At 52.9% G+C, this 19,091-nt stretch overlaps 4 protein-coding genes across 4 annotated transcripts; 2 read left to right on the top strand and 2 right to left on the bottom strand.

The window, feature by feature from the left end:
• Window positions 1-20: 20 nt before the first annotated feature.
• On the top strand, window positions 21-2,660 carry CLAFUR5_11854 (uncharacterized protein; the record flags this gene model as incomplete). The annotated part of the gene is made up of 1 exon (XM_047911002.1): window positions 21-2,660. The coding sequence occupies one exon, from the start codon at window positions 21-23 to the stop codon at window positions 2,658-2,660; it is 2,640 nt and encodes an 879-aa protein (XP_047767391.1).
• A 347-nt stretch (window positions 2,661-3,007) lies between these two features.
• On the bottom strand, window positions 3,008-5,457 carry CLAFUR5_11853 (putative RNA helicase SDE3; the record flags this gene model as incomplete). The annotated part of the gene is made up of 6 exons (XM_047911001.1): window positions 3,008-3,481; window positions 3,548-3,925; window positions 3,959-4,522; window positions 4,561-5,092; window positions 5,141-5,359; window positions 5,393-5,457. The coding sequence occupies 6 exons, from the start codon at window positions 5,455-5,457 to the stop codon at window positions 3,008-3,010; spliced, it is 2,232 nt and encodes a 743-aa protein (XP_047767392.1).
• Window positions 5,458-6,517: 1,060 nt separating this feature from the next.
• On the bottom strand, window positions 6,518-7,174 carry CLAFUR5_11852 (54S ribosomal protein L20, mitochondrial; the record flags this gene model as incomplete). The annotated part of the gene is made up of 1 exon (XM_047911000.1): window positions 6,518-7,174. The coding sequence occupies one exon, from the start codon at window positions 7,172-7,174 to the stop codon at window positions 6,518-6,520; it is 657 nt and encodes a 218-aa protein (XP_047767393.1).
• A 988-nt stretch (window positions 7,175-8,162) lies between these two features.
• On the top strand, window positions 8,163-18,380 carry CLAFUR5_11851 (uncharacterized protein; the record flags this gene model as incomplete). The annotated part of the gene is made up of 10 exons (XM_047910999.1): window positions 8,163-10,541; window positions 10,593-10,707; window positions 11,092-11,987; window positions 12,119-12,963; window positions 13,270-13,453; window positions 13,570-16,360; window positions 16,414-16,478; window positions 16,532-16,768; window positions 16,819-16,855; window positions 17,209-18,380. The coding sequence occupies 10 exons, from the start codon at window positions 8,163-8,165 to the stop codon at window positions 18,378-18,380; spliced, it is 8,721 nt and encodes a 2,906-aa protein (XP_047766996.1).
• Between the last annotated feature and the right edge of the window lie 711 nt (window positions 18,381-19,091).

Here is a 19,091-nt window from a genome sequence, read left to right as displayed (position 1 = left end):
GCCACGGAGAGACGGTGACTATGACCACAAGATCTTCTTTCGATCGTGCGAGGCTGCGGCCGCCGCCTTTGCAGACCGCCTTGTCGCAAGCCACAACCGTCAAAGATGATCCGCCCACATCGCCTATACCGCAAACTGCTGGCCTCGAAACACACCAGGAAGTCGAGGAAACGAGTGTCCCGGTCAAGCAAGAATACCAGAAGTTCGTCTTGACCGACCCCGTGGCATTCCGATATTTGGAGGAAGACGCTTCGACTACAGTGCTCGACAGAAGGCGCGAGCTCTATGGCTACGAATGCTATGTAGTCGAGCAATGGACGACGTCTCGCACGCACCCCACCTTCATCATCACGACGTATACCGGAGATGCGTCGCATCGAGTTGTCGTAGGCGTACTGAGCGTACCTACAGACGAGAGCACCTGGTCGCCAAGATTGCGCGTCTATTTCAAGGCACTTAACCAGTACCATGCAAAAAGGCGTGACACTCCCCTGGGCATTCTCATGGTCACCAACCTTTCCGGCTTCCCTTCATCGTTGACCGTGGTGGCCGTACCAGGAGGCGATGTTAGGAAGCATCGATTCGACTTCTTCGTCAACGAGGATTTGAAGCGCCTAGGGTGTTCTGGTCGTGCCGGTTTAGCACTGGCACAGCCAGCTGCTGCCACTGTCGCAAAGTTTCATCAGCTGTATAGGACGAGCGACAAGAACGATGTCTACAAATCAGTAATCGAGCTGGTCAAGCTGTGCCAGAGTGCCCTGACACTCTTTGACAAGCTCGAGATCGATTATGCCGATGGACTGTTGTGCGATGTTACAGAACGTGCCATCAACGACTGGTGGGTGGAGACGGGGAATGATCACTACAACATCGAGCCACACGACGGCATACTCGGGCCAACAACAGTATCTGGACTTTTGGGTCTGCTGATGGGTGCCAGGAACAGATTGCACTCTGTCAATGCGCCTGTCACGAAGGATCCATTCGACGTGGAGTCTATGAAGCGCGGTATTAGCGCGTTTCAGAAGCAGCAACGACTGCCACGGACACGCAGACTGGACCGCCGGACGCTGGACAGGTTACACAAAACGACACAGAAAGCGGCCGACAAGGAACGTTGGGCAGTACCAAAGGCCGTCAAGAACACTGTCGCCGAGCTGAGTGGCAAAGGCGGAGAGATGCTGGTCGATGCAGTTGGTCGTCGTGACAAAGCAGGGATTGCTGAGATCGAGACTGTCGACATGGATCGCTTCGTACAGTTGGTGTACGGAGATCGTGCCAAATGGTTATGGTGGGGTAAGCCTATCAAGAAGTCGAAAGTGCCAGAAGAGGTCCAACATGAACCAAAGCTGAACGAGAAGCTGCTGTTCAAAGATGACGAGCATGGTGGCTTCACATGGGCGGCTGGGCGTAAGAGCACAGTCGATGGTGCACCTCCAGGAAATCGTCGCGAGCAAGAGAGAGAGTACGAGGACTTCATTCGACCTACACACACTGATGAAGAAGGGAGCGATGTGGACGAGAGCGCAAAGCCATCGCTTTTCAAGCGCGCTACTAATCTCAAAGACGAGGCGAAGGGCGGGATAGGGTCTGTGAGACGAGCAGTTGGCTTTGGGCACAAAAGACAGCCTTCCTCGGAACAGGTACCGACGTCACCTGTGGAACATGCCAGACGCCCGGCGATGTCAAGGTCGCACACCAGCCCAGTGAGCAGCCCGAACAGCCCTCAAGCTCAAAACAACAGAGAGCGTCCTGTGCCGTCTGTGAAGGAGTCTTCCAGCAGATTGAACGCGGTATTGGGCCGAGAACGAGCCGACACAGCTGAGTCATATCGATCAACATCGGGTACCGACGGACAAGGCGTATCGCGAGATAGTCTGGCACTACCGAATGGCCACGCACGAGATATGAGTATCGAAACACTGGACCAACAAGGCGGGACCGATACTTCGAGGACCGACACGGCTACAGCATCCATCGCGGGTTCGATCTACAATGGCGTTGATCTGGGCGAGCGCTTACCTTCTGGGCCAGAGACTGGAATCGACATCAGCAATCTGCTGAAGCGAACGGTATCTTACAATCAATATGTGGATATCAAGCTCCAGCCACACTCTGATCACGCATTCCCGCGCCATCTGAGCTTTAGTCTGGCTGAAGAGAGTGTTCTACAGTGGTCACACCTCACCGACGACAGCCCTGATCCATTCTTCGACGAACCTGCTGCACAGCTTGCCGCAGAAGAGCTAACAGCCAGACAAGCCAAACAGCTGCGGTCCATCCTTAAGACGCTAGAGTCCCAGACTGGTACCTGGACATCGAAAGAGATCATCCAGCTACGTGACATCCTGGAACAATGTGACCTGGACCAGGACAAGCTGAACTCCATGCACAACCCGCACCTACAGTCCGTGCGTGAAATTCAGGTACATTCAGAAGCTATTCTGCGTGAAGAAAGAGAGCGCCTCGAAGAAGGCGTCAAGGAAATAGAGACGCTCGCGGCAAAGCTGGAGTATGAGATTAATGGGCTTAAAGGGCGGGTCGAAGACGTACAGGCTGGAGTTATGGAGTATGAGAAAGGCGTTGCGAGGGTAGAGGAAAGGGTGCAGGAGCTGGAAAAGGAAGGCGAGAAGGAAGCGTGGAGTTGTGTTGTGCAGTGATGCGTCAATCATTGAGAATTTTTCTTGAGATACCCCAGCGGAGAAGAGTGAACAGTATATACAGATTGTGAGATTTCAACTCTTCTCTGCCTTATCATACTCCTCTGAGAATGAAGCGGTACAGGCGGTGCGAGCTGCTCGATTGAATTTGGGTGTCTTTTGATCGTTGCGGTTGCAGTGTTTCGACGTAGTAACTACTCGCATTACAGTAGAAACGCTCGAGCGCGTGCATCGCCATGGCAGCGTTTACATTATCTGCGCTACTCGGAGCACCTCACGCATGTTATACATGTTCCCACTTTTACTGAGCGAGCGCGCCGACCAGCTCTTCTAGCAGAAGCTCCCGCTCATTCGTGGGCCGTCACTTCGTTTTCCCCATCTTCTTCCTCCAGCATCTTTTCAACCGCTACGCCAGACTGCCAGATTGTCTCATCCTCAGACATGCCGAACTTGAGGTTCCCGAGCCGGCGCTCAATTCCATTGGCCCGAGTCTCGACTCCATTCCTGTACGCTATCCGCTTCTCCAATCTTGAGGTCTTGATCTTGCTGCTGTGAGGAGCCTGCCAATCATCTTCATGCTCACTGCGCCATGCTGAGTTCCGTTGGCAGAAAGCCAAGAATGGCGCCCAGTCATCATCCTGATCCAACGCATGCGGGTTGCCTATGACAATGAGTCGTTCTTTCGCACGCGTGAGGGCAACGTTGAATCTCCGTGGCTCGTGGATGACGCCAAGACCTTTGGCAATGTCTTGGTCAACGAAACGGTCGCGAGTTCGAGTTGTGCAGAGAATGACTAGTCTCGATTCGAGTCCTTGGAACGCCTCGAGAGGGCCAATGTTAATATCCCAGAGTTTGTACGGTGGGTTTCTCGCTTTGGTGCGGAGTACCTTGACTTGCGCACGGAAAGGGCTTATGATGCAAATCTCCTGCTGCTCTAATAGGCCCTCGCTGAGGAAAGACTGAGCCGTCGTCAAGGCCACTTCTGCTTCCCCTTCGTTGTACCATCCACCGCCGTCCAGCTGACATTCGTCCGGAGCCCGGACATCAGTAAATAGCACTGGCATTTGACGTCCTTCGAACCCAGACCAGGCAAGCAATGCATCGGTATTCTTTGCATGGGGCTCAAGCGTATCATTGTAGAACAAAGACGACGGTATTGCCAAGATTGCTGGATGCGAACGATAGTTGCGGATCAAATTCGTAAATGGAGGTCGTAAGATTGGTAGCATGCCCTGCGTCAATGGCTTGATCACTCCTTTACTTTGCTGGGTCCTTGCCAGAGGATGTCGTCAATAGACTGGTCTTGCGAGAATCCTTTCGAACAATGATCTCTGAATTGCTGGATCCTTCGATGCCGTCCGTGGGCCCAGCTGATGTTCGTCGCCTACCATGATCACGGAAGGGCGTATCACTTCTGGTGCGGCCACATTCGGAGGGGCGACCACCAGAAGTGGTAGCAAAGCTTCCATCTCCAAGGCTTGCGCTGCCTCGTCGATGATCACACTGGTCCAATGAAGTCGTGGTACCACCAGGGGCGCTGTTCGATGAAGTTTTGCATGAATGTTGCACTCCAGTTGAAAGATGTCTCGGTTGCAGAGCCGAGCCTTGTGCAACATGTCCGCGTCACGGCAGGTGACTACCACCACTCTCTTTTCCATGATGACAGGGAATTCTGGCAGCGTGAAGAGATTGTCTGCCATGTAGCACCAGGGTAGAATCGACGCAGGCACTTCGGCGGCTGATCTCGTACTTGAGTTAAGCCGCAGAAGGTTGGCTGGCTGGAGATGCCGCGCTAGTCGTTCAACAAGCGTATCGGAGGCCTGGTCAGACGGCGCGCAAAGAAGCAAGTGTGCGGAATCAGACTGCCTGAGTAGTTGCAATGCAATCTCTACCACCGAACGTGTTTTGCCTGTTCCCGGCGGCCCCGGTATATGTATGGCACGGTGCCGTACTTCTGGTCTAGAACAGCCTCGACCGCTCGCTTCTGATCAGAATTCAGTGAGCAGTCGAAGACGGCCAAGGTGGAGAACATTGGGTTCAGTCTCCTTTGCATAGCGCAGTCACAATTCTCCGGGAACAGCATTGAGCGGAGCCACGTGTTCTCGGTGTACCGCAATGCATGGTCCGCTTCATAAAGTGCTGTGTGCAACGCTTCCAGTCGGGTGTGTTGAAGCGTGAAGCAGACGTTGAACACATAACCTCCGGGGAAGAGCTGATCAATCCGCAGCGTCAGAACTTCATATTGGCGATTGATGGCGCAAACTACGGCATCGTGCTGTACGTCCACCGGATACGCCGTGACGATTGCCATTCCTGCAGCGTCCGTGATGGTATTCGTCAGAAGCTCGCCGCGATGATCCAGCCGCAGTTGGCGAACATGGACTATGTCGCCGACTTCGACGCGTATGTTATTCTCTCGCAGGCCGGGAACGCTGAGAAGATGCATGCCATTCCCTTGATCTGGTATGCGCACTTTGTACATATCGTACTCCTCGCACTCTGTTTGCAAGGCTTCGACTTCTCTTGTGAAGGCACGAGAGAAGAATGGGACGTAGGCCTCCTTGTCTGCAGGCGAGGTTGTTTCGAACTCGACCGGTTCATCTTGATTCTGAGTCGTGCCGGCATCACGACTTCGGTCCAGCCAGCGTCCAGCAAATGATAGAACGTAATCGTAGTAGTGGATCGAGGGCGCCGGCGCACTCGTGATGATATTCAACGGGATCCTGTTGAGCTACTTCAATTCCTGTGGTACGTACGGCCTTGCATAGACGTCGAATTTGGCTGGCTTGTCAGCCATTGTCTTTGATGACTACCGCTAGTGAGATGAAGTATATCAAAGATGCAGCGATAGCATGGAATTAGAGAACGATAGTCTGTGGTCTGGCTCGTTGGATGAAGATTGGGCCAATGTACTTAGCAGTAGTTGGTGAGGTAGCGAAGTCTGTGGGTGCATGTGAGGTCAGTCGTCGTAGCCTCACTTGTCTGTGCATGATTCTTGGTCGGAAGGAGTGGTCGCTGGTTGAGAAGCAAAAGATGGCTGTCAGGCTTATCGCGATTGTATCATCAGCACGTCGCCTGACGCATGTATGCTCGCATTATGTTACTGTCATCCAAGGCGAATTGTTGAAAGGCAAGACGGTCTATGAGGTGGATGGAAGCTGATGTGTTGATGGGCGAAGACAAGCATGAAGTTCGAATGCACCGCGTCACGAACGCGAAACTGACAGGGGTTTCAACAGCGAAAACTCATGGGACATCAAGGCCTGGAGACAAAATATATTGCTGCTGCTATGTTAGTCGGCTTCACTTTTAGAGAGCTGCTAAAGGATCGCATGTCCGTGAATTTACTATACGTCGACGCGCTATACCCTCGAGTATATTGGTCGGACCTCGCTACTTGGCTATACGCTATGCGTGTTGAAGCAACGGCCTGCGCTTCGATAGGGTGTCGAAGCGCTCGGCGGTAATCCACTCTGTACATGATAGGCCATTCAGGCTCGTGGCAGAGCATCACGGCATTGTCTTAACCCTACGCCACTTCACCCTAGCAGACCTTCTCGAAGGAAGATGTCTGAGCAAGTAGCGCTATACAGGCTCGAGTCCAGATAGCATACTCCGGTCCAGCTTTCTGAAGAAGAGCTGCTCGGCTGAAGGAGAGCTGCTTGGCATATGATATAGCCTATATTCCACGTGCTCCGGCTTGTGCAGCAGATCATCTGCTTCACGATAGCCACCATCTATTGTACTGTCTTCTTCCCGCCATAGTTTGTGGCGGCTGCAGCACTTCTCTTCACTTCCCTGCCATTGATAATACATACTTGTAGCCCAAGTCCGCTGTACATTCTCTTATACAAATATCAAGCATCCATCCCCCATCGTTTCTTCCTCTCCTGCCTCGCATCTCTATCGTCCCTCTTCCGTCGCCCCCACTTCGCCTTTATCCGCTCCAACTCCTGATCCTGCTCCTGCTTGATCTCCGGCGCCGAGCAGCACAGACTCACAAAGAATTGCGAACAGTCAAATTTCTCCGCTAGACGCACTCTTGTCCATTGCCTGGGGTCTTCCGCGCGTAACCTTCTAATCTCATCGATTTCTGCCTGAGTCAGATGGTACTTCTTCTCTTGTATGGGCCGCACAGGTTTCAGTGATTCTACTGGTGGCGCTGCCGCAGCTCTCTGTGCTGCTATTGATGCTAGTATTCCTTGTCGTGGTGCTGGTGCACTTTCTTCCGTTGGCGCTGAAGTAGTGTGGAGCGCTCTTCGCGGATCTGACTTTGGTAGGAACTTGGCTGGTGTATGGTAGACATTGGGTGCACTTGATGGCGGATTGAAGATGATGTGGTCCTGGGCTTCTGTCTTGCTGGGTGCGAATGAGGGATCGAGCTTCACGCGCAGCGCTTTTCGTGTTCGGCGGGCTGTTGCTACATTACGACGGCAGCTTTTGCAGACAAAGGCAGCGGCTTCGGATTGGATGATGGTCGGTCGTAGTTGGTGGGCGAAGAGAGCGGAAGCCATGGCGTTGATCGTGTGATGCTGCAGTGGCATGCATTGACATGGAAAGGAGCAGTGGTTTTGGTATCTCGAGTGCTCAGACGCTTTGGAGCTAGGTCTAGCCCAAATAGAGCATCATACCTCCGCAGCAACTCCGCGCCTGTCGACGTTCATGTTACCTCTTAACCAAAGCCTAGCTTCACATGTACCACTGCAAAACCACTGCACTCGAACGCCATAGGCCATAAGCTGCGTCCAGGTGGCTTGATGCGTTGCGTGGTATACTGCACATCTCAGAGCTGCCGGCCACCGCTCCAGATATTTTCGACAACCTGGCAATGAACAACACGCAGATTGCACCACCAACCACGATTTCGTGAAGAGACGTACGGAGACAATCCCGATTAGAACAATGGCCCACTTGAGGCTCTTCTTGCGCGTGCGACGCAGGAGGCACCTGACCATCTCGGCATTTCATGTTGCCCTTGCGACAGTACCCAACGGCTGGTAACTCTAGCCATGGCGACAACATGCAGACCAAACATCATGGGTGATAACTTGAAGTGACCCGGCAATTCTTGGTAAAGTATACTTCGTGCGCGTTATGATCTTGCCCAAAGGCTGAACAATTCCTCGTCTTCAGCTATGTGTCGTGCTTGTTGTGCCACCATACGGCAGTATTTACAGTATGACTACGCCAGTGTTCTTGGCATCCCGAACCCAGGTATAGGGAGTGGAATGGTGGCGATGTGGAGCATCACGAGAGACCTCATCTAACATCGGCAGGAGATATGGACTTTCCCTTGGCGCAGTCCTCGATTGACAACGCGATAGGCGAGACAGATCTCCTAAACGACATGTTCGGATTCCGTGTGAGGTGCCAACAGTCTAGATCAGTGTCGACTCGTGCTTGTACTCACCATCAGGACATTTACCTACTGGACGTCTCCCCGAACCTTCGCATGTCTATAGCGCCCCGCTGAACGGTCGTTTGCTGAGGGAAGTGCGCGCCATGCGTCTTTTCGGAGAGCTGGGCCTGCTATACTACAGTGCACTTTGCTCGGCTCAATCAGTGTCGACTTCAACATGGCCAGAAGATGAGGCCTTGCTGCAACCACGCCGACTTCCTGTTGTGACCAAGACCGTTCACAGGACATGTCCGACAACGACACTTTACGCACCCTCAATTGGCTGGATCGCCACCAACGGAACGACAGTGCCTTATCTGTTCTCGCCCAACTCTTCGACGACATCCCTCCTTTACTCAGTACTCCCCGATCTCTGGTCAACTTTCGAAGAGTCAGCGCTGCAAAGCACAAGGTCAGCTTCGAGCCGGCCTTTGCTCTCAGGCTCGTCTACAATTGGTCAGAGCGCTCCAGACTCACCAAATCCAAGCTATGTGTTCGGGTCTCTGTCATCGTCAAAGTCAAACATGGTCTCGACGGACGATTCGGCGCAGCCATCGACAGGGAGAGGTGGCACTGCAAGCAGGAGGCTCATCACAGGCGAAGTCGGTGGGCCAAGCCAGGTCGTGCCTTCCCGAGATTCGACGCTTTCTGAAGCGTCCGCAGAATCGAACACTTCAGTACCTCAAGCGACGCTTATCACGAATCCAAGTTTATCAGTCGACCCATCTCACTTCGCTCCATCTTCAAGCATGGCCACGGGCATAGCAACAAACTCTGGCGCGTCAACATATAACAAACGAAGCTCCATCGAGGGTCAATCGAGCGCAGTACAATCGAGCGCAGTACAATCAAGCGCACAGCCGAGCGTGTCGCAGTCCAACATTTTCACGGGCTTCCAGTCAAGCTCGAGCAGTACTTCGACTGCCGGACTAGATTCAATCACATCCCCACTGCCTGTTCCAGTGTATGTGAGTAACGGAGTGCCCTGGGCACCGATCATGTCGGACATACCGGTCTCGTGGCAGAACAGCTTCAGCTTCAGCTTAATCAGCTATGAAGAATCCCGCTCATCGGACATCCCTTCAGCCTGGCCGACGGATGAAAGGGACGAGGCACCTGCCATCACGGGCCTGCCACCATCTGGTACTGGTATCGCTCCCGCCAGCCCACAGACCATCTCGGGGAGCTCATCGTTCATTGATCCGAGCCCATCATCATATCTCCCTGTCTCTTCGGCGTTTGCCGTACCATCATTACCGGAAGCGTTTCCGACCGTGAGCGGTCAATCAAATGAAGCGTCCGCCCCAGCCGACCCGACGACAACAGATCAAGAGCCGGAACCTGTCAACACAGGTATCACTACCAGTATCGGCGGCCCGGCGACCTTAGCATCTTCCAGTACTGCCAGTTCATCCTTCGTCACCCGATACTATGTTTACGATGGCATTGAAGCAACGACAATCATTGGAGGTGCCACAAGAACCATCACACTGGAAAATGGACAGCCTACTACCACAGTTTTGGGAGGAATATCAACCACATTTACGACCGGAGGAGTCACCCGAACAGCTCTGGAGCCGCCACCATCGATAGTCGCTGCATCAGAAGCAGTTATTGGGCCTTGCCCAGATCTCCGGGGTAGGGTCGTGGATACTGCCAGAGGCAGTGCTCTGGTAGCTTGCGGCGTGATCTACAGAGGTGTCATCATGTCGACTCTGTCACGGCGAGGTGAACTGGCTAGGCGCGCTGAAATTTCCGCTTGTTCTACGCAGTGCTTGAATACCCCGGAATGTGTGGGCTTCTCTTATTCTCAAGGGCAGTGCATCTTCTTCAGCACCGTCACTGGCCAGCAGGATTGGCCACATCCTGCACTTTCTGCCCTGCGCATTGTTGACCCGGTAGAGCAAGGAAATGGATCAGTGTCAGTAGCCACTTCCCAAGCTGCATCGACGGTGTCGACTCCAGCCGCAGATGGTGGCATCGAAACCGCAGTCGGTGGTTCGCCAACGCCGATAGCGGGCTCGCAGGCTACGTTTATCGCTTCTGTCTTAACTGCAGACAACGGGAATGGAGCCACACCAGGCGACGCTGCATCTGGGGCTACGAACGGCAGCCCAAGCATCTCGATCCTGACGATTGTCAGCACTGCATCAGCGTCCATTGTCACACAAACTGTGGAAAGAACCCTGGCTGCCTCCACGGTAACGCTGGCGGGTGGCACTGTCACTATATTCTCTGCATCGCCAACCACCATCTTAAGCATTAGTACAATCCCGGCGTCGACAGTAAGCTATGAGGTCACCTACACCCTACTGCAGACCACCACGGATATCAGCACGGCTCCCGGTCCAACACAACTCGTCAGTGGCCCGACGGCGACACTTGTATCGACAGCAGTGGCGACAGTCTCGAGGGAGATCACGGTCATATCCACGCAGCTCTCAATCAGTACACTCACCAGCATCTTGCCCAGCAGCACTATCGTAAGTGGTCGTATCGCGCGTATCTTGCAGAACTATACTGATCTGCAGCAGACAACCACTTACGAGACCACGTATCCGGCCTCCACGATCACGATAACAGCTCCTGGGGCTACTGAGACGTATCTGTCTACGATCAGCGCATCGACCGCCACGGTTACAAGCGTCAGTAAGTGCTCCACCCGAAGAAAGCTCAAAGGTAGATTGCTCAAGTGGCGATGCGCCCTGAGGGCGATGGGCGGCAAGACAGGTGGTCGCGTGCTCTCTATGGAACAAAGTGATAGTGAGCGCTGCGAGACGGGCTTAGTAGCTTTGACACTGTCAGTGCGTTGGAATCGAGGAGTACTACAGTGCTCCCATTCCTTTAGCCAATGCTACGCTTGATTGTTGCTTGAAAAGCAGTCCTTCGATAGTCCGACTCGTTTATCGACGGTCACCATTTCTGTCCACAGCTCTCGCATTTGCAGAGCCGCGTTAAGCTTCGCAGAGTGGTTAGATGGGCTTTCACATGCGTTGACCACGTGACCCAGGCTAACACAAACCTTCTTCGCAGCAACGGCGCCCGGCTCAACCTCATGGATCGAAATCACATACACGCAACCGACCACTGTTGTCTCTACAGCATACGAGACGCTACCCGCCGAAACCATAAGCTTCACAGAAACGACAAGCCTTGCTGGTGGCACTGAAACCATTCTGATAGTCAGCACTGCCGTGCAGTCAGCATCCACGGTCACCAGTCTTAGTACTCTGTACATCACGTCAACAGAGCCATTCGACCGGCTAATAGTCGAAACGAGCATCATCACAATGATCTCAGTCGTGCCACCATCCACCCTGTACATCACACAAACTTCTGTGCAGCCCGCGAGCACTGTCTTCGCTACAACCTCGTTGCCAGCAGTGACATTACCAGCCGAGACGACCAGCATGGAAGGCCCGACTCAAACAAGCTACATCATCTCAACAAGCATTGCGCCGGCTGTCACTTTCACGAGTTTGCAGGGAACAACTACAATTTTATCTGTACAGCCTGCTTCAACTCAATACATCACGAGTACCCAAGTTAGCACGGCGCCGGGTGATACGGTCACGGAAGTAAGCACTGAGCCGGCTAGTACGATTACCGAAACAAGCGAACGAGTATCCACAACCTTCATTGTATCGACAAGCATAGCTCCAGCGGTTACATTCACGAGCTTGCAGGGTACAACAACAGTGCTCTATGTGCAACCAGCGTCAACGCAATACATTACAAGCACGGAAGTCAGTACAATTCCAGCCAGCACAATCACCAGCTTGGTGATAAGCACATTTGTGGAGCCAGCCTCGACGCTCACAATCCTGAACACGATTTTAATAACATCGGATCGCTTCATCACTGAGACGAGCATCAGTACTCTTCTCTCGGTGATCCCGCCATCTACCGCCTATGTCACTTTGCCTCAGGTACGTATCCTGGTCAGCAACTAGCTTGCGCATGGAGCACGTCCTAGTGCCTTCGCCCTATCAAATCAGACGATCCAATCTCCAATGTATCGTGCTCTGAGCGCTTCGCTAATCATGCTCTGTCGTGTTAGGAGACCACCTCGCTCCCTGCTGTCACTGAAGTCACTACAGCTCCTCCTGTAACAGATACAACCTACCTGGTCAGCGTGTCCATACAGGAGGCCTCAACACAGACCATTGTGAGCACCGTCCTAATCACGACGGACCGTTACATCACCAAAACAAGTCTTACCACCATCTTGTCGGTTGCTCCGCCCTCTACGGCATACCTCACGCTTCCGCAGGAGACGACATCGCTACCTGCGCTTACTGAGACCACGAGTGAAGTGAGCATAGTGATCAGCACTCTTGTATCGCCACCTGAGACATCCACGATCTTGATCACGATTCTGATGACATCGAATCGCGATGTCACCCAGACCGTCGTCAGCACGCTCTTGTCGGTCCTGCCGGCAGAGACGTCTTATGTCACGCAAACGCTTCCACAAGCCACAACAAGTCTCCCCGCTGTAACAGAGTCTCTGGTCAGCTATCTACCTCAAGAGACTGTGACTTCGCTCTCTCTGTCCATCAGCATTGGCACAACAACGATTCCCGCTAGCACTTTGACGGTGCTGTACACGACCACAGAAAGCGCAGAGCCAATAACCATAACGAGCATCAGTGTCCAGGAAGCCTCAACGCTTACTTATGAGATCACTTATACTACAGCTGTGCCTACAACGGTCAGCGAGACTACAACACAGACATTGTTCTCGACCCTCGAGCAAACGTCCACGCTGCCAAGAGAGACGTATACGGAACCTGCTTCGTATATCACTCTGACTAGCGTGGCTGCGCCAGTGACTCACACGTCCCTGGTGAGCCTCCCAGAAGGTACTACTACACTGCTTTCCGTGGAACCAGCTTCAACAATGTACGTATCCCCCGATATACCAAGTGTGGAGCGCTTTGCAGTAGCAGCAGCATCCTGCTGGAGTTGGGTGAGCACGAGGCGAAGCATAGTTCGGCCAATGTTCAGGACGGATGCGTAGTCAGGAACAGCACGAAATCTATCCGGCTCTGGTCGAGGTCCGCCGATTCATGGCCCTTCTGCCCGACCATGAGCGCTTGCGGCCGATTTCTTGCCGGGATAAAAATCTCACGCCAAGATCCGTGCACGCCGAGCATGTGCATGCCTTGCAGGCTTTCCATTCACTGCTGACATACCATTCTCTTACAGCTACATCACATCAACTACAAGCATATTTGGACCCACCGAAACGGCCACGGATATTTGGCGTCTGACTGAAACATTGGAGCGAGAGACCACTACCTCAATCTCCATTAGCGTGTCTACGAGCATTTTGCCGGCCGTCACATACACTAGCATCATCAGTGAGACGATCACGACGCTATCCATACAGGTGAGTGCTATAGATCGAGCGCTATCATCGGCGCAAGACGAGCCGCATCCTCCGCATAGCATGAGGCTTCCGGGCCATTGGAAGTTGATCGCAGCTAATATCCTGGCGATCCACAGCCCGCATCCACGCGGGACATCACTTATACGCTCGAGCGTACCACAACCGCGACGAGTACGACCTTGTCCATTCAGCCTGCCTCAACCTTGAGCATAACGTCGACTTTGCCACGTGAAACAGAGACGTTGATCTCCGTCAGCATATCAACTAGTGTCCTTCCTGCGGTCACATTTACGAGCGTTATCAGCGAGACCCTAACTACCTTGTCAGTCCAACCCGCGTCCACCTTGTATCTGACCTCGACCTTGCCGCGAGAGACGGAGACCTTGCCACGAGAGACCGAAACCCTGCCAAGAGAAACAGAGACAGCAACCTCTATTGTTGTATCGACTAGCATCCTGCCAGCCGTCACTTTCACGAGTATCGTGAGCGAGATACCGACCACATTGTCGATCCAACCGGCGTCTACACTATTCATAACTTCGACCTTGCCGCGAGAGACAGAGACAGCAACCTCTGTCGTTGTATCGACTAGCGTACTGCCGGCCGTCACGTTCACGAGTGTCGTGAGCGAGACCTTGACAACCCTATCGATACAGCCCGCCTCTACGCTGTATCTTACTTCGACCTTACCTCGAGAGACCGAGACAGCAACCTCTATCGTTGTATCGACCAGCGTACTGCCAGCTGTTACGTTCACGAGTGTAGTAAGCGAGACCTTGACGACACTATCGATACAGCCGGCCTCGACGCTATACCTGACCTCAACCTTGCCTCGAGAGACCCAGACTGATACGACAACTACCAGCTTATTTGGTCCGACTGGTACAGAAACTAGTGTCAGCTTCGTAACAATCACGAGCGTCGTCCCTCCGGTTACAGAGACACAGGTTGTCAGTGAGACTTTGACCACTTTATCCATACGGCCGGCATCAACCATTTTCTTGACCTCGACCCTCCCCAGGGCCACAGATACAGCTACTGAGACTCTTCCGCGGGAGACTACAAGCCTGTTTGGTCCAACAACCACGGCAACCTCTGTCAGCTTCGTAACAATCACCAGCGTCGTTCCTCCAATCACAGAAACGCAGGTGATCAGCGAGACCCTGACCACTCTATCAATACGACCGGCTTCGACCATTTTCTTGACCTCAACCCTGCCTAGGGCCACAGATACCGCCACTGAGACTCTCCCACGAGAGACTACGAGCCTATTCGGACCCACAACAACCGAGACATCTGTGCTTCCAGACGTCACTCAAACCAGTGTGGTCAATCAGACAATTTTTCCCTTATCCATCCAACCGGCCTCTACCCTCTTCATCACGTCTACGCTACCTCGAGCGACAGATACCGCCACTGAGACTCTCCCACGAGAGACTACCAGCCTATTTGGGCCCACAACGACCGAAACGACTGTTAGCTACGTGACCTTGACGTCTGTCCTTCCAGAAGTCACCCAAACCAGCGTGGTCAATCAGACGATCATTTCTCTGTCGGTCCAGCCAGCCTCAACGCTATTCATTACCTCTACACTGCCTCGAGCTACAGATACCGCCACACAAACGCTGGACCGCGAGACGACCAGCCTGTATGGTCCAACAATCACTTCAGTCTCGGTTTCCGTGAGCTCAAGGCCAGCCGATACCAGCACAATCGAACGCACGACAACGGAGACGAGCGTCGTAATCTTTACGTCGGTCTTGCCAGCAGAGACTCGCACGAGCTTGATCAGCCTCCCTCAAGGCACGATGACCGAGCTCTCGATTCTGCCTGCCTCCACGCTCTATATCACTTCCACGCTCGAACGTACTGCCACGGCAACAAGCACGACCTTGTCTCAATTGCCTGCTTCCACCATCGATCGAACCTCAACTATTCGAGAGACAAGCATCATCGAGCGGACTAGCACAACCTTGTCGCAGCTACCTGCATCCACCATCGATCGCACGACTACGGAGACCTCAGTCGTAGTCTTCACGAGTGTCCTACCTGCTGTAACTCAAACGAGCTTCATTAGTTTACCGCAGGGCACGACGACTGAACTCTCGATTCTGCCTGCCTCCACGCTCTACATTACTTCCACGCTTGAACGCACTACGACCGCAACGAGCACAACCTTATCGCAGCTTCCCGCCTCCACGATCGATCGTACGACCACGGAAATAAGTACAACTCTCTCGCAGCTACCTGCTTCCACTGTAGATCGAACAACGACTGCAACATCAATCATCATTCAGACGAGTGTGCTCCCGGCTGTGACCTACACAAGTCTTGTTAGCCTTCCACAAGGGACGACGACTGAGCTGTCCATACAGCCCGCATCCACTATCTATATCACCTCGACTTTGCCCCGGGAAACATTGACTTCCGTATCACTTTCTAGCTATGGAGTCACTACTACCTCGAGCTTTCCATTGACCGTTTTATCAAGCTATCCGGTTACCCAGACTACGAGCTATCCATATACGATTATATCGACACTGGAACGAACCGTCACATCGCTTACGCTTTCGAGCTACGGAGTTACAACCACATCGAGCTATCCCTTTACAGTTCCGACCACTGTTGTCTCGACAACGGTTAGCAGCTACGGAGTCACGACTACATCCGTTTCTCTGTCAAGTTATCCATTTACGGTGCTGTCAAGCTATGGAGTTACAACGACATCGAGCTATCCCTTTACGGTTCCAACTACAGTGGTATCAACGACGGTCAGCAGCTACGGAGTTACGACTACGTCCATCTCTCTGTCTAGCTTCCCATTTACGGTACTTTCGAGCTACCCGGTCACAACCACAGCTGTCACAACGTACATACAAACATCTCTGCTGATCAGCACAGCCCCTGGTAAACCAGCTCATGTCTTGTTTCTCTACAAAGCTTCGTTAACAGTAGTTCAGGCAGCACGATCACTCAGACGGCCACAAGTGTGGTCGTTAGCACATACAACACGAGCTACTTCTTCGTATGTAATTTTAATCATCGCATGCGGAGCCCATTTACTAACGAGATCCACAGACCAGTACAACTATCAGCTATGTACCTACGACCATTTTCTCAACGTCGATTAGCAGCTATCCCATCACGGAGACTTTGCCAGTCACAACAACGTTACTTTCAAGCTACCCATATACGACCACGGCATCGACTACCATTCTCGTTACTTCCGTGCAAATATCTACAGCACCAGGAAGTACCGTGACACAAACCGCTACCAGTACACTCGTTAGCACCTTCTCGACGAGCTACTACATCGTAAGTCTACGTACTCTGAGCTCTGGGACATTTGCTGATTTAGCGCACAGACCACTACATCGATCAGCATTTTCCAGACGACCATCGGTACGTATCATCCAGTTTATCCCTGGTCATTGCTCAAGATCGCGCCATATATAGCGCACAGGAAGGCAATACGGATTCTGTGGCGTTGCCCCGGCCGCCAGAGACTCGCCTTCGATTACAAAAGCGTCAAGGTGTAAGCCTTGAAACATTGAAGCGCGCCACTCTCTCCAATACGCGATACGTCGAGGCTGCTTCGAGCCCTTCTAGCAGATTAATACTGCTCTGCTGTTGAGAGTCAAGCGGCCACCTCTTCCGTCAAAGGCGCTTATCCGTGTCTCGGAGGGTCGGAGACTTGATTCTGATCTTTCCAATGCCGATAGCACAAGCAGAGGACCCTGCTAACCTGTCTATAGTATCAACAGCTACAGCCACCAGAGACGTGACCACAACACGCGACTTTACTTCCACATACCAGACAACTTTGCCCGCCAGCACGATTACGACCACATACCAGACGGTCCTGCCTGGTGAAGTCATCACACAGACCTACCGCACGACCATACCCCCGTCGACAATTGTTACAACCCAAGTGCTTACTAGTACACAACCAGCGGTGACCGTTGTATACACTTTGCCAGCCTCTACCCTTGTAACCACACAATTCGGCACAGAAACCTTCAGTACTACTATTCCGGCATCCACGGTCACGACCACTCAGCCAGCGAGCTTTATTACGACCACATTCTTGAGTACTATCCCAGCAAGTACAATCGTCACCACATCTGTTAGCCAGGCGCCACAGCGGACAGTAACGCTATTCGGTACAACTACAGCTCCACCAGTCACTGCGACAGTCACAAGTATCTCAGTGAGACCTGCATCTACTGTTACCAGAACCGTAGATGCACTGGTGTCCGCGCCGCCATTATGCGGCAATCAAGGCGTACAGTATGCGGTCGTCAGCAACAATCAGCCTTCCCATACCGGCACGCAATCGATATACACCTTGTACAATCCAGCATATCTTAAAGCCCCTACAGAGGCTGCAAAGGAAAGCCAGACCCCTGTACAGACTTACTACACTGGCGTCGCAGCCAATGTCCCAGGCTACTCGAACGGATGTACCAGTGGCCAGGCCATCTCACTTTACGGAAGCTCCGGCACAGCCTCCTGCCAAAGGTTTTCGACGAATCATCGAGGATACTTTTGGCCACGTTCGGATGGCAACTGGACATTCTCAGTCACTGGGGCAGACGATGCTGTGCTGTTCTGGGGAGGTCCAAAAGCGCAGTCGGGCTGGACAAAAGCAAATGCTGACTTTCAAACTTATTTCAGATACGTTGGTAGCACTCAAGATCCGAACCCAGCCTTCGCCACCTTCAACCTCACGGCGGGCACCTGGTTTCCATATCGACTCGTGCATGGACAGTCGGTTGGAGGTATGGGCTTTCGACTTACAGTGTCTGATCGAGATGGAGTGGTCTACGAAACGGCTACTGCACCAGGCTCATCATACTTTGTGCAATGGTCATGTGATGGCAGAGTCGCTGCGCCAGACTGGCCCGCTTGGGGATCAGAGACTTGAGTTAGTATAGACGAAAGATCGGCTCGAAGCCCAACACGATGGCCCCAGACGCCGTCATAAAAGGTGGAGAACAAGAATGTTAGGATAATCACAGAGGGCACGGAAGAAGTGGCAAGGAAGAAATGGCCCGCTCTTTTGTCAAGAGTCCTTACACCAGACCACTTCTTCCGGAAGCCAACGCCGCATGAATCCTGGTGTCGACAAGGGTGATCATCTCGTGGACAGCGCTCAAGCCCTTGGTCGTTCCTACAATACAAAGGGAGGCTCGCCCTTTTGGTTAGCGTGGCAGGGAATCAATAGCGACGTATTGGTACATCAAGGGTATATAATTGATGGCGTGGACGCTGAAGCAGCTGAACAGTGCGTGTGGTCCGCGGACGAGCGTTTTCGAACTAGTCTCCTGGTAACGAGCAGTTCTTAGTGGCTGCACTCTGGTGAAATGGCTTCCATCCGGTGCTCCGACTTGCATGTGCCATTCAGGCTCTTCGAAACGAACAGGTATGCGCCTTGAACGAGGCCACACGTCCTGTGTATACTGTTCCTCACTGTGGCCCGCAGTCTCCAAATCCATTCTCAGGCTACTCTTGACCTGCATGGCCCGATGTACTGATGTCTGCCATTCGATACCTATCGATGAAATCCACGAGTCTGAGTGCAGTCTGCCATGCGATGTTCCGGCGATGATCCTGTCCTGTGATGGGGCTTCGCAGC

This window comes from Fulvia fulva, chromosome 10 (assembly GCF_020509005.1).
Source record: "Fulvia fulva chromosome 10, complete sequence".
Lineage (NCBI taxonomy): Eukaryota > Fungi > Ascomycota > Dothideomycetes > Mycosphaerellales > Mycosphaerellaceae > Fulvia > Fulvia fulva.
This window is presented reverse-complemented; position numbering and strand designations above follow the sequence as displayed.